Source organism: Xenopus tropicalis, chromosome 3 (genome assembly GCF_000004195.4).
Source record: "Xenopus tropicalis strain Nigerian chromosome 3, UCB_Xtro_10.0, whole genome shotgun sequence".
Classification (NCBI taxonomy): domain Eukaryota; kingdom Metazoa; phylum Chordata; class Amphibia; order Anura; family Pipidae; genus Xenopus; species Xenopus tropicalis.
Genome location: NC_030679.2, coordinates 117,259,881 through 117,274,322, shown reverse-complemented (window position 1 = coordinate 117,274,322; position 14,442 = coordinate 117,259,881). Strand labels below are relative to the sequence as shown.

At 43.7% G+C, this 14,442-nt stretch overlaps 1 protein-coding gene across 3 annotated transcripts in view; it reads right to left on the bottom strand.

Moving 5' to 3' along the window:
• The window catches only part of smad6 (SMAD family member 6), a 32,481-nt gene extending 21,356 nt beyond the window's left edge, over positions 1-11,125 (bottom strand). For 2 of the 3 annotated variants that reach the window (XM_004912669.4, XM_004912670.4), the window contains exon 1: positions 10,064-11,125. In XM_004912669.4, coding sequence (XP_004912726.1) covers positions 10,064-10,457 — 394 coding nt within the window. In that variant the 5' untranslated portion in view covers positions 10,458-11,125. The remainder of the gene's footprint in view (positions 1-10,063) is intronic. The other variant, XM_002938352.5, reaches the window with a different exon arrangement.
• Positions 11,126-14,442: the final 3,317 nt, after the last annotated feature.

Genomic DNA, 14,442 nt, shown 5'->3' with positions numbered 1-14,442 from the left:
AGAAGAATGAGAAGAGGAGGGAGGGCAGGGAGGTGATTTGTAGAACTCTGTCTCTATAATGACAGGGAACTGAAATGCAACGTAACTCTTCCTGTGCCGTTCCACTCCAGATAAAGGCAAAAACTGTATCAGTAACTCAGAGGGAAGACTTAAATAACCAAGGCTAATTTGGCTAATTAAAAAGTAAAACATTTCACTGAAGTATAGTTAGTTTGGCCACATTTCCTGGAAGAAATATCCATGTTTCCTATAAATAACATCAAGGGCCACACTTACCAACCCAATAACACAGATTCCCATTTCCTCACAGGCTTACAACACTGTGATAGGGAGGGTCAAAAGTAAAAATGTGTGGGTCAGGCCCACCTAGACCAATCACATTGCAGCTCCATACAAGAGAGAATGATCACATTCTAGACAGAAGCTTGAATGGAGGGATATGAGTAGACCAAGGGCTGGCCTCTAAATTTTTCTACATTTCATATCTGCTACTACAAAATTTAATTACCACTCTGCTCTTTAACTAGGCCAATTTGTATAATAAGAGAATCAATACACCTTAGCAGCTTGGGTTGGTACAACCAACTGGGGCAGTTAGACACCCTAGAGTTTAAAGTAAATGCCCGAAATCTAGCCGGCCAGTCATAGTGCTGTTACAAATCTTATAGCATAAGCTCGGTTACAGGCATAAATCCCTCTGAATCTAGGAGTCAACCCTGCCAACAGCTTTATATCCTCTGCTTCATCACCCATCCTTCCTCTAGTTGTATACACAGTGCTTTCTGATACATTTTGAAGTGTATGGTACATTGCATGTGTGATACACAACACAGTAGTCCTTGGGTCCTCTGTGCTAATATATATTAGTGCAAAGAAATACTATACTATAGTAAGAGTATCCATTGCTTTGCACTTCACTCTGTATCAAGCAAAGTAGGAAGAAGGCTAAACCGGTAAATTATCCTGGATCGCATGGAAAAGGGAATATTCTTTCAAACCCACAGACAACCAGCACCATGGATTTCACTCTACTAAAATTCTCCTTGAACTGCTTTTAAACACAAACATTGTTTAACAAATAAGAACAAGTATTTTCAAAGACAGACACTGTTTTCACTAGCAATTATTGAAAATATCTCTTCGTACAAGTTGATCCAGGGACTGGTCTGATTGCCATCTTGAGTCAGGATTCTTTCCCCCTCTGGGGCAAATTGGAGAGGCTTCAGATGGGGATTTTTTTTGCCTTTCTCTGGATCAAGTAGTAGTTAGGCAGGTTTCATATAGACATAAAAGACTGAACTTTATGGACGTGTGTCTTTTTTTTCAACCTAACTATGTTACTATGCAATTATATTTAAAAATGTTAAAACCACTGAAAATGTTTAATTTGTCTAGCAGTGTAATATTGGATTTTTTTAAAAGCCCATACAGCTTGAATAAAATAAAATGTACAGACCTGTTTTCTTTGTGCCTCATTAAGCCCCAACCAAGAAATACTTTGGAGGCCAGAAATGACCCTCAAGGCAAGCAGCATAAGCATCAAATCTCATGCAAGACTGCAATGTAAAACTAAAGCTTGCTTTCTTTGAGCTGTATCACAGGCCATAGGTTCATATGCTGGTGCCAGTGTCCTATGTAAAGCCCAGACTGACTGCATGCTCACGTCTCACATGACTGTCTCAGGTGACAACACTGCAAACTGTCCATGTGTTGGCGCCAAATGACCCAATTTCCTTCTAGAATCTGCATGATTTTTATCAGACATGGGGGTAAATCCATTTGTCATTGACTTTAATGATGTACATAAGACTGGGCTCACCCAAGCAATCCATCATTTGGGAAAATCCCTCTACCCACACAGAAAATAAAATGGTAATTAAAAAATGTTAATATTAGGGATGGAATCTACCTCTACAACCTCAAATAGCTTTGCTACAATTATACCCACCGGACATATCAGCTCCAAACAAAAAACTTTTATTTCACATTTTCAATACAGCACTCTCTCTCATTGCAAAACTCTGGAAACAACCGGCCACCCCGAACCTTCAACACCTAATCCAACAAGTCAACTATAGAGAAACAATGGAAAAAATGTCTATGAAGATTTTCATTCATCCAGGTCATGGTATATCTAGTATAAATAAATTTGAAGCAACTGGACTTGTTTACTAAACAAGTCCAGTTGCTTCAAATTTATTTATACTAGATATAATGGAAAAAATGATAGATGCCACACCGGAATGCAAAAACAAACAAGCCTTAATTTGGGATCCCTGGCGCAATGGCCAATCCACAACGATATCAAACACATGAAAGCCTACTCAATTCTAAGATATATTTGCCTCCAACCCAACACAATGTAACACTATCTAGATTATATTAAAATAAGCGAACTAAAACCTTCCATAAATGTACATGACTAAAGAAATGTTTTGTAATTTTTTACTGTTATATATATAAAAATGTTTACTACTTTTTGTGCAAGATGTAACTTTGCTCAAATACTCAATAAACTTTGAGTCAAAAAAAAAAAAAATGTTAATATTAGCGCTATTTCTTTACAAATCACATAACTCTGTTTTTATACATGTTTCAGAGCTTTGGCCATGCTATTTTATCTTTACAAAATGCAGTGAAAGGCAATGGATTGCTGCTACAAGCAGGAAAAGACTATATACAGAGAACTATAGCTGCAGCAATGATTTGATGAACTGGCTGCTTAAAGGAGAACGAAAGGCTAAGTCACTTGGCGGTGTAAAAATGTTAGGCACCCCCAAGTGACAACTTGCTTACCTTTTACCCTGGGCTGGTGCCCCTGTTAGGAGAGAACAGCACCAGCCCGGGGTAGCTGCGAGTGCTTCCTTCTTCCTGTTTCACGCAGGCGCACATGCGCAGTAGAGTGAAAAGCTGGACTTTAACAAGAAAGTCGGCTTTTCACTCTACTGCGCATGCACCGCCCAGGGATTTTGCCGGCAGAAGAAAGAGGAAGCGCTCGCTCCAGGTAGCCTAGACTGGTGCTGTTTTCTCCTAACAGGGGCATTTGGGGTGCCTTTTGGCACCCCTAAGTGACTTAAGGTGGCCGCCACTAACCTTCTGGGCTGAAACGGCAGATAAGGAGGTAGAAACAATAGGATTTCTACCTCCTTCTGCCGATTCAGCGCTGAAGTCAGATTTTGTCAGGCGCCTTCTATGGCGCCCGATCAAAATCTTTTAACCTGACCGATCGGCGAGTCGACTGATATCAGCAGCCTCCTGCGATATTGGTCTACTCGCCGACTTGCCATACACACACCAATTATAGGTGCGTGTATGGCCAGCTTAAGCCTTTCTTTCTCCTTTAGGGCTCTGACACACGGGGAGATTAGTCGCCCGCGACAAAACTCCCTGTTCGCGGGCGACTAATCTCCCCGAGTTGTCATGACCCGCCATCCCACCGGCAAACATGTAAGTCGCCGGCGGGATGGCACACGCGGCGGCGCGATTTCCCGAAATCGCCAAAAAAGACTTGCGAGTCTTTTGTCGCGGGCGACCAACCTCCCCGTGTGCCAGAGCCCTTAAGGGGGAAGACACACAGAGCTACTGGTAGCAGCTACTTGTCGTGGCTTCTAAAATAGACAATGCTGATCATTTACTGATAATTGTCTCTACCTGTGTTTTAGCAGAGGCAATTCTCAGTATTGTCTATGGCAGGGTATTTTCTGGCGTTTAGTAGCCGTGAAAAAGTAGCTGCTACTAAGTAGCTCTGTGTGTCTTCACCCTAAAATATCTTAAAAGGCCCCCTTACCCTTTCTACCTTTTCTTTGTTTAAAGCAAATATAATAACTGTTTATACAAACAGATGTCGGCAAAAACATGCAACAAATCTAGCAGTTAAGATTAAGAACAATGCTGTTGATTTAACATGCACTATGAACATACCATGTTATACGACGATAAATCAACATTCTGTATAGATGACTTCCTCTATTTTAAAGTCAATAAAAACTTTAAATAAAATATAAAAATATCTTAAAAGGCCTAAATTAATGGAACTTTGTCGAATAACTCAATGTTTCTCACATCCTGTTTTTCAGATCTCAAACTTGTATGCCTTGGAAGTAGAAGCATGTATCATTACTCATAGCACTATAGTGGTATTTGTAACACTGTACAATTATAGTACAGAAGGGGGGCAGATAATGCAACAATGTTTATTACAAAGGTTAAGTTTTATGAGTTGAGAAACAAGGGGAAGGACCTTGTCCTTGATCACTTACTTTCTACTTAACCGTGTGAGTAAATTATAGGCACAATTAGCAAAGGTAATAAGGGCAGATAAGCTCTATGGCTGTGGCATCAGCCCATAAGAAGCAAGAATCAGATACAGCAGTGCTACCCAACATATTACATGAAGTGGGCCAATTATTTCTTATATAACTGAGAGCCATAAAATCCTTTGGAGGGCCACCAGTTGGACAGTCCTGAGATACTGTTAGTACTTCAAGAAGCAGGCTTTGAATTCAGATATATGAAAAATCTCATGGATGCAGTCGCAGAGGTAAAGAGCAGCAAGAGAGAAAGGTTTAAGACAGCAATGGCAATTGATGTGGAAATGTAAAAAGACAGTAACTATTTTGGGACAGAAACACAAGGAATTTTCTGTTACTAGATGTTGTCTATGATAGGCTGATCACATATGTCCAGATTGGTCATCCAGTTTGGTATATTTCACCCACACTGCCCGACCATCTGGGTACTTCTATAGCTTGTTGAGGGGCCCATGACAGAAAATTTCCTGCTGTCCAGTCATTCAGGTGGTCAGCCCAAACAAACACAGAGAAATGTGACCATGCGTATAACCCCTCATAATCAGTCCTTGGGGTGGATATCACGTCTAGGGTTGCCACCTTTTCTGAAAACAATAAAGCTGGCCTTAATAAATTTTTAGCTTTCTTTCCTATTAATAACATTGACATCAAGCATCATCTTTAATTTTAACAAATTAAAACAAAAGAAACACACAATGTAAACATCTTGCAATTTTCAGATTTCAGTTAAAAACAAAAACAATTTAAACACAGAAGACCAGCACTTAGGAGGACAACTAGCAATAGTTCAAACAGAAATCTATGACAAAGTTATAGCAAACAATCATATCAATTACTACGCAATTACTCACATGCAATGCAATGCCCTTATAAATAAACACATTTATACCTATCAGAGTACACAGCTGCCTTACGACAGGTGGTAACTCCACTCCCTAAGGTAAGTCATGTACATACTTCATACCCCTAGCTATAAAACAAATAGCTTCAAAATCATTATAATGGGAAATAAAACATAAAAGGATATGCCACTAAATGTAGAATTATTCAACTAGAGGGGGCCCAGCCAGCACAAAAAATGATTCTGATAGTGCCCAATACAAACTAACAACTTGCCAGGGGGGCCCGGGGACAGCATTTGCCAATCAGTACACATAGGGGGCAGATTACAACATGAAAATGCATACTTTTGTGTTTTAATGGATTGGCACTTTCTCCACCATTTGAAAAAATGTCATGTGTGACGTAAGACTAAGTGGAAAAATGCTATAACTGTCCAAATTAAATTTATTTGTAAAGTCTTTTGTGGGAATAGCCAATGTACCAATACAAGTATAGAACATTAAAAGTGGTTCTCCCCAAGAAGAGCACATAGATATGCTAAACTATACCAACTAATAACATCTAGATATACTATCCTTAGGCTAATTGTACACAGAGTTGATGATTGACTTTTCCACGCAGAGAAAACCCAACACGCTATTTTCAATACAAAATACGCTTGGGCAATATTGGCCTGATCCAATCCCTTGACCCTCACAAGTAAATGTAGGTCATCATGGCAAGGACCACATTAACGAGCCACATCTCTTTGAACCAAAAGTGGAATTATTTTTAGAATAGGCTCATCGTATTCTCTTAAACAGAGCAATAAAAGGATGACAAGGGCAATCTACAGGGAGTAAAGCTGAACCATATAACTCAGCAATTTAGCTAAATCAAAGAAACCATAAATAAACACAGACCAAATAACACCTATGAAAGTTCAGATGTATAAAGGGGAAATGGTAATGAAACAGATATGGCACCATATGATTTTAAGGGGATGCCGATACTAAACTTTACAATTGTTCTCAGAACATCAGTCAGTAACAATAAAAACATATATGGAACGACTACAAACACGATGCGAAAGGCAAACTTCAAAGAATCCTACTTATGGTATACATATAAATGTGTGTATGTGTAAGTATTTATATAATCACCACCTTTCTATGAATAGTTTGACATGTGAAAATCCATAAACGAAATTATATGCAATTACCATATGAAGCTATAACTGACATATAGGCTACTTATCATTCAGGCAGGGAAATCAAAGTTCCTGTGTGTATATATATATATATATATATACACCTCATAGCCATTAAAGAGGCCACTTCTTAAATAAAGGATTCACTAGTATAAAGAAAATATGTTAAGGCTCTCTCTGTCAGACACACCATATTCAATTATACTATAAGTGACAGAAATGAACAGATAGCAGTACTGAGGCCAAACAGCAGACAATTCCCATACTGATTGGTACCAAGTCATTGGTCAGCTTAAAGCAGACACCTTTTGTATCTAGGCCAGGACAAATGGTCCATTCTCACCAAGTAACCAAACTTAAAAGTAGGAGATATTACCCTTTGGTAAATGAAAATGAGTAACGGCTCCAGGTCTGCTAATAGTTTTAACTCCACTATTCTTATAATCACTGTTATATAGAACCATATTTAAAAAAAAAAAAAAAAAAAAAAAGGGGTGTGGTCCTCCACTGATGGTGCATTCAGATTAAAATGGCTGGCGAAAAAATCTTTTAAAAACACAACCAAACATTATCTGGGTTCTGTAAAAGCGAAACTCAAACCTAACGTTAGTTTAAACAAAATTGAAATATACATTAATTTGTTCAGTGTTGTTTATCTGTAAACATAATGGCAATTAAAAGTGTTATTTCTGCACTGCTGGCTCGGACTCCAAAGACTCTTACTCCAACTGAGACTTAAAGGAACAGTAACACCAAAAAATGAAAGTGTGTAAAAGTAACTAAAATATAATGTGCTGCTGCCCTGCACTGGTAAAAGTTGTGTGTTTACTTCAGAAAGTCTACTATAATTTATATAAATAAGCTGCTGTGTAGCCATGGGGGCAGCCATTCAAAGGAGAAAAGGCACAGGCACATAGCAGATAACAGATAAAACACTATTGTATTCTACATAACTTATCTGTTATCTGCTGTGTAACCTGTGCCTTTTCTCCTTTTTTCCAGCTTGAATGGCTGCCCCCGTGGCTACACAGCAGCTTATTATATCAATTATAGTAGTGTTACTGTAGCAAACACACCAGTTTTACCAGTGCAGGGCAACAGTGCATTATTTTTATTACTTTAAAGCTCTTTCATTTTTTTGGTGTTACTGTTCCTTTAAGTAATGCCTAGCATGCATCTACACATATATAATATATATACACACACACCTTAAGACAAACCTCATATCCCCATCCACTTCATCAGTAGCTAGTACAGACATTATCTAGCTTAGAGCAGATATCCACCTAAACACGGTCTTTGCCTAATGAAAAAAAAAATGTAATTCTAAACAACTTTCCATGAAAATAAAGGTGTTCATTAGCTTTCCAATTCTGTGTAAATGTAACTGCAAATGAAAGCAGTATTTGTTCATCTCTCTCTCTGTCCTCTGGTTCTTACCCCTAACACGACATTTAATCTTCCTTCAAGTCAATGCTTCAATGCCATTGTTTTAGGAGTCAAAACCAGCAGTGCAGAGAAAATAAAGATACTTCAGTCTATTGCAATTACATTTACAAATAACTTGAATGTGTGGAATAGTTATATATGAGTAAGTTGGTAGTATTACAGTTTCTTTCATTATGAAAAAAATAAAGTGTTTGGGTTGAGATCCCAAGCAAAAAAGTATAATAAAATTAAAAGCTTTTCCATTAACCTGATGTATACATTTATGTGTGTTACATTCATCACACCATCAACATTTATTCAATTTTTATATTAAGGCCCTGTACCACTGCAAAAAATGTTAGCTTGTACAGTACTAAATACTGGGTTTCAGTGCCCCATCAGTGATTGGTCTGTAGAGAGTCATAAATAAGATTAGACCCCTGTTTATTTTCCCATGGTCAGAACGAAAACCATTGTATTCTACATAGCTTATCCGCTATGCAAATATCGGCCCTAAAACTGTAGTAGCGCTTGCTTCTCAAGCAAATACACATTTTTACCAATGCAAAGTACATATACATTTAAATGCCTACAAAACCCTTTTATTTTTTGGTGTTACTTGTCCTATAAGGGTGAAGACACACAAAACTACTAGTAGCAGCAGCTACTTGTCATGGCTACTGATAATTGTCTCTACGTGTGATTTACCAGAGACAATTCTCAGTATTGTCTATGGCAGGGTATTTTCTGGCATTTTGTAGCCCTGAAAAATTAGCTGCTACTAAGTAACTCAGTGTGTCTCCACCCTAAGGGTAAGAATCCATAGAGTGGTTAGTTTCCCGCGATAGATCTCTACTGTCTCGGGTGACAAACTGCTCCAAAAAGGATTTCCACCAGCAACAATAGGAGTCGCCAGTGGAAAGCCATTGCCATCAATTCGGTAATCCGAAGTCACGTGAAGTTGCTGCAAGATGAAACTTTGCACAACTTCATATTACCAACACCATTCAAAGGGCTTTCCACTGGCAAATACTGAGCGATTTCAAGAGTTTTTTTATGTCATGGTGTTGAGTACACCAGCATCTTTCAGGCTATTTCCATTCAAATGAATGGGCGATGATTTCAAGAATCTTTCCCCTGCCCCCTTGATGGACTCTTGTCATGTCTGCCTAGGCCCCTATTTTGTTTATGATCTAATCATTCACCAACAACCAGTGGTGTAGACAAGGGCTCATGGGTCGAAATTTGCATCAAGGCGCTACCACTGCATGGGACCCCCTTCCCCCATGCCATTAGATTGGCTTCCGTGGACTATGGCCACAGAGTTTCAGGTCCCCCCTCAGTACTCACCAGGGTAGTAGGCCCCAGATCAGTCACACCCGTAGCTCCCTTAGTAGCTACACCACTAGGGACAAACCAGTCTGATGTGGACCATAATGCAGGTATCCAAGTTGGACAGCTTACCATACAAGTGGATCTTGTCATCTGTGCCCCATTTTTCAGCCCAGTATGATTGGTTAGGAGCAAATTGTTCTCGAGCAAAACCAGGCAGCCTATGAGGCCCTTAACAGACCACCATTCTGCCTCCAGCTATACTACGCTGATAATATTTTGGTTAATATGTAAGAGTTATGCCAGTGAGTGCTCCAAACAAAACTATAAATGCCCTATCACTATAATCAGGGTATCCAACCAGAGACCCCCTCCCCCAGCTGCTGACAGTGTTGGAAATGCTGGAAATTTTGGATCATTAATTTCCAGAGAGACCTAATGTCTAAACATCTCTAATAGCAAAAGAGCAATAAGGCACCTGTTAATGACATAGGATCTTTAGTTCAAATGACTTCATTAAAGTACATTCCTGGAAGAGAGGAACTAGAGTAATATGTAATTAGTGCTACATTTCCTGCAACCTCTTACCTATTAAAGAAGTGTAACAATAATGATAATATGTAGACAGCCTCCAGCTATTGGCAGGGCCAGAGATAAAGATGAAGGCACCCCGGGCAATAAACCAAAGCGGGTGCACTAACATGAGGGAAGCAGACTGTGTTTATTAGGGATGTCCTGTCTGTGCCCTTAGCCTGAGATTATAGAAGCTGAACTACAACTCCCAGCATCCTGGCTTCTACCTGTTGTATTAAAACAACCTGAGGGGCCATGGGACAGACATCACTCACAGGAATTTGCTGGACACTGTGCAATAGTGATAGAGACATAATCTGCACAAGGGATGCTCCAGGCTCTCCCCTAGCCTAGCAGGGGCTGTTAGGAAGGATGCATTGGCACTCACCCGGTCCGCACACCCTGCTGTAATGGTAGGGGTTGCAGCACACACTGTTATTCTCCGAGCCCCCGGCTCCCTGGCACCCACACAAGGCTTTCAGTTGCCCGGGATGCTGCAGCTCTGGCCAGCGGAAGAGTCTGCACAAGAGCAGGTGAGGGGGGGGCCCGTGTCGGGTCACACACACACACCCTCCGGGCGCTGCACCCCGGGACTCCACGGCCTCCAGCAGGGCGCACAGGGCTTGCTCTTTCAGTCGCTTCAGGATCGCAGAAGCAGCGGCGCGGAGCTCCGGGGAGCCAGAGGGCTGCTCCGACAGACCGCAGCAAGAGACACCTCCATCCCCGCCCGCCCGGCTCCTCCACAGGCGCCGAACCAGCCCGGTGCGTCTGGACCTGAACATGCGGCGCGCCCCCGAGGGTGCGCCCGGCTCTCCGGTGCCTCAGTGCCCGGGGCCAACTAGAAGGGTCGGCATGGGGGAAGAGCGCTCTCTCCTGTGCCAGTCTCTCCGGTGCCCGCACGGATAGAGAGTCAGTCGGCTGGGCACGTATTGGGGTGTCCCCCTCCCGGGTCACATCTCGGAAGGCTGCTTCTCCAGACGGAACCCCCACGGCTGTCACATGGCGGTACTCACGGCACAGGGCATCCAGCAGGGGCACGGAGACTGGGCGCAGCGGGATGCTCCGGAGAAGGATGCTGAACGCTGGATAGAGCGGGGCTGCGGGGTATTTGCACGGCTCTAGCCCTTACACTCCCGGGGATTGCAGCCTACTGCAGCCGGGCTTGTGGCGCTCTCACACACTGCACATTGCTGCTACCGTCCCGCACAGGCTTCCTTTCTCTATCGGCTTGCACTGCGCACACTTCCTAGTAGGCTCCCCGCTCCGGTCCCCTGGGTTCCTCTCAGCTTCCCCGATAGCAGTAGGCGCTTCACTCTGTTGCTCCGGTCCCTGCACACACTGATCCCTGCTCTTTGTGCTCACCCTCTCTCACTCACTCGGGCCCACTGAAAGCATTCCCATTGGCTGTTCCCTGTCACATGGCAGTCTAGACACTTTGGCGGCTCCGCTGCACTGACTGTTGCGCAAACAAATCTCAAGTTTCTTAACTCTTAAAGGAGCCACAGTCCTTTCCCAATTCTTAAAATTGCCCTATTACCTTCACAAACGTCCCACACTTTTTACCAAATACATTTTTTTAAAGCAGTGCTTTTATTTGGTGCTGAGCAGATAATCGCTGGGTCATTTACTTATTATAACTAGATGCTTGGGGTTTCCATCATTTCACCCCAGGGCAGAGATGCTCACCTTGTGGCACACTAGCTGCTGTTGAACTACAACAATGGCTGTATGGGGTGCTGTACATTCTATTGGACCGGTACATGGAGTCTCCTGCCCTTTTACTTTCATTTCTTAATATGTATTTGTTAGCGATGGATGATACAGAACCAAAAAAACTAAATACAAAAAAGCAGATGAGAATGTATGTGGAAAACAATGAATATCAGCAAATATATAGAAAGTGAGAAATATGTTCTCCTTGCACCCTGAAGCTCAGCTCTTTGCACTTCTAGAATAGAGCAAAGTGAGTAGTGTTTTTTCACTATAGGGCTAAGACAGGAGCTACTTGTAGCAGATACAAAAATACACAATGCTGTCAATTTACTGATAATTGTCTCTGTGTATTTTAGCAAAGGCAATTCTCAGTATTGTCTATGGCAGGGTATTTTCTGGTGTTTTGTAGCTGTGACAAGTAGCTGCTACTAAGTAGCTCCAAGTGTCTAAAGGTCCCCATACACGGGCAGATTGTAGCTGCCGATATCGGTCCCTTGGACCGATTCGGCAGCTTATCTGCCCATTTAGGGGCAGAAACGAGGGGCCTGGCCGACCGATATCTGGCCTGAAATTGGCCAGATCTCGATCGGCCAGGTTAGAAAATTCAGTTGGATCAGGGACCGTATTGGCCCGTTGATGCGGTCCCCGAACCGACTGCCCCTTGCCGCCAGTATAATTCGATCGTTTGGCCCCGATATGACATCCCACCGGTGAGAATATAAATCGCTGGTGGGATGGCATACATTGCCTTAAGAGGAACCTTCCGCGATTTTAGGGAAATCGCAGCACCGCGTATGCCATCCCACCGGCTATTTACATTCTCATATCGGGGCTGTGGCACACGGGGAGATTAGTCGCCAGTGACAAATCTTCCTTGTCATGGGCAACTAATCTCCACATGTGCCACAGCCCTAAGGGCGAAGACACATGGGCAATTAGGGACTTAACTTCCATAGGCAACAATCAGCACGACTAATGGCGCAACAATTTGCGCTAATTTGTCACCATGACAAGTAGCAGCAACTAATCGCCCCATGTGTCTTCACCCTTTGGCTAATGCCACACAAAGTCTATGGCGCATGTTTTTGGCAAGCAGAAAAAACACTTGCCGAGAATACACATAAAACTCCCCCTACCTGTGCCTGCACCTGAATGAATTGAATATGCTCAGCTGCAGGCACGTCGCCAATATCTGCATAAAAACGCAAGAAACTGCAAAGTCTCATGTTTTTATGCAGATATCGGCAACAAGTTTCTGCACCCGAGCGTATTCAGTTCATTTGGGTAGAGGCACAGGTAGGAGCCTATGGAGCATATTTTCAGCAAGCGTTTTTGGCTTGCTGAAAATATGCGCCATACGCTATGTGTGGCATTAGCCTTAAGGTGGCCCTACACGAGCAGATCCGCTCGCTTGGCGATGTCGCCAAGCGAGCGGATCTTCCCCCGATATCCCCACCTACGGGTGGGCGATATCGGGGAGCATTTAGGTAAAAAAAAAAATAATCCGATCGTTTGGCCCTGCGGTCCCCGATCCGACCGGATTTTCTAACCTGGCCGATCGAGATCTGGCCAATTTCAGGCCAGATATCGGTCGGCCAGGCCGCTCTGCTCTCCCCATACACGGGCCGATTAGCTGCCGAATCGGTAGCTATAGTCGGCCCGTGTATGGGGACCTTTAAGGGCTCTGGTACACGGGGAGATTAGTCGCCCGCGGCAAAACTCCCTGCTCGCGGGCGACTAATCTCCCCGAGTTGCCTTCCCTCTGCCATCCCACCGGCGAACATGTAAGTCGCCGGCGGAATGGCAGACGCGGCGGGGCGATTTCGGGAAATCGCCGAAAAAGCCTTGCGAGTCTTTTTCGGCGATTTGCGCGAAATCGCGCTGCCGCGTCTGCCATCCCGCCGGCGACTTACATGTTCGCCGGTGGGATGGCAGAGGGAAGGCAACTCGGGGAGATTAGTCGCCCGCGAGCAGGGAGTTTTGCCGCGGGCGACTAATCTCCCCGTGTACCAGAGCCCTAAGCGGTAACACTGGTGTTTTTGATTAAGGAAACTACTTTTATTTATTTAAACAAACTGCTGTGTAGCCATGGGGGCAGCCATTCAAGCACAGAATACACAGCAGATAACAGATAAGCTGTGCAGAATCCCATTGTATACTAAAGAGTTTATCTGTTATCTGCTGTGTAACCTGTGACTTTTCTCCTTTTTTGGCTTTGAATGGCTGCCCCCATGGCTACACAGCAGCGTGTTCATATAAACTACAGTAAAGTTTCAGAAGCAAATGCACCAGTTGTACCAGTGCAGGGCAACAGTACATTATATGTTAGTTACTTTAAAACATTTTTATTTTTTGGTGTTACTGTTCCTTTAAGCAGCCCTGTCAGTATTCAACAGCACAGGAGGCCAGGTAATAGGTAACACCTGGGCATCCCATGGAAAGCCCATAGCTTGCTTATTTTTGCAGTCAAATGGGGAAGGCCATGAGATGCAAGGCAATGAGGATCCCTTGAGATTGACAGCAATGTGCTATATGCATAGTATGGTAGCAGCAATGAAGGGGCATCCTGACAGCCTACCTATCCCATATCTGGTTAGGATATCCTGTTGGGCAAGAGCCACATTGTTAAGGTCCCCATACACAAGCCGATAGTAGCTGCCGATATTGGTCCCTTGGACCGTTTCGGCAGCTAATCGGCCTGTGTAGGGGCACTCCCGACGGGCCTGCCCGACCGATATCTGCAGGGTCAGACTGGGCCGCCGGGACAAAAATCCCGGTGGGCCCCGGCTCTAGTGGGCCCCAGACCCGACCCTTTCCGGTGCTCCTCTTCCCGACTGCTCCTCCCCTGACGTCGGGAGGGGGGCCCTGCGAGGGGGGTTAGGTGGGCTCCTGCGGGGGCGGGGTTAGGGGACGCGTCTGGTTGGGGGTACCTGCAGGGCCCCTGGGACAGGAGCCCCGGTGGGCCCTTCAACCCCCAGTCCGACCCTGGATATCTGGCCTGAAATCGCCCAAACCTCGATCGGGCAGGTTAGAAAATCTAGTTGGATCAGGGAC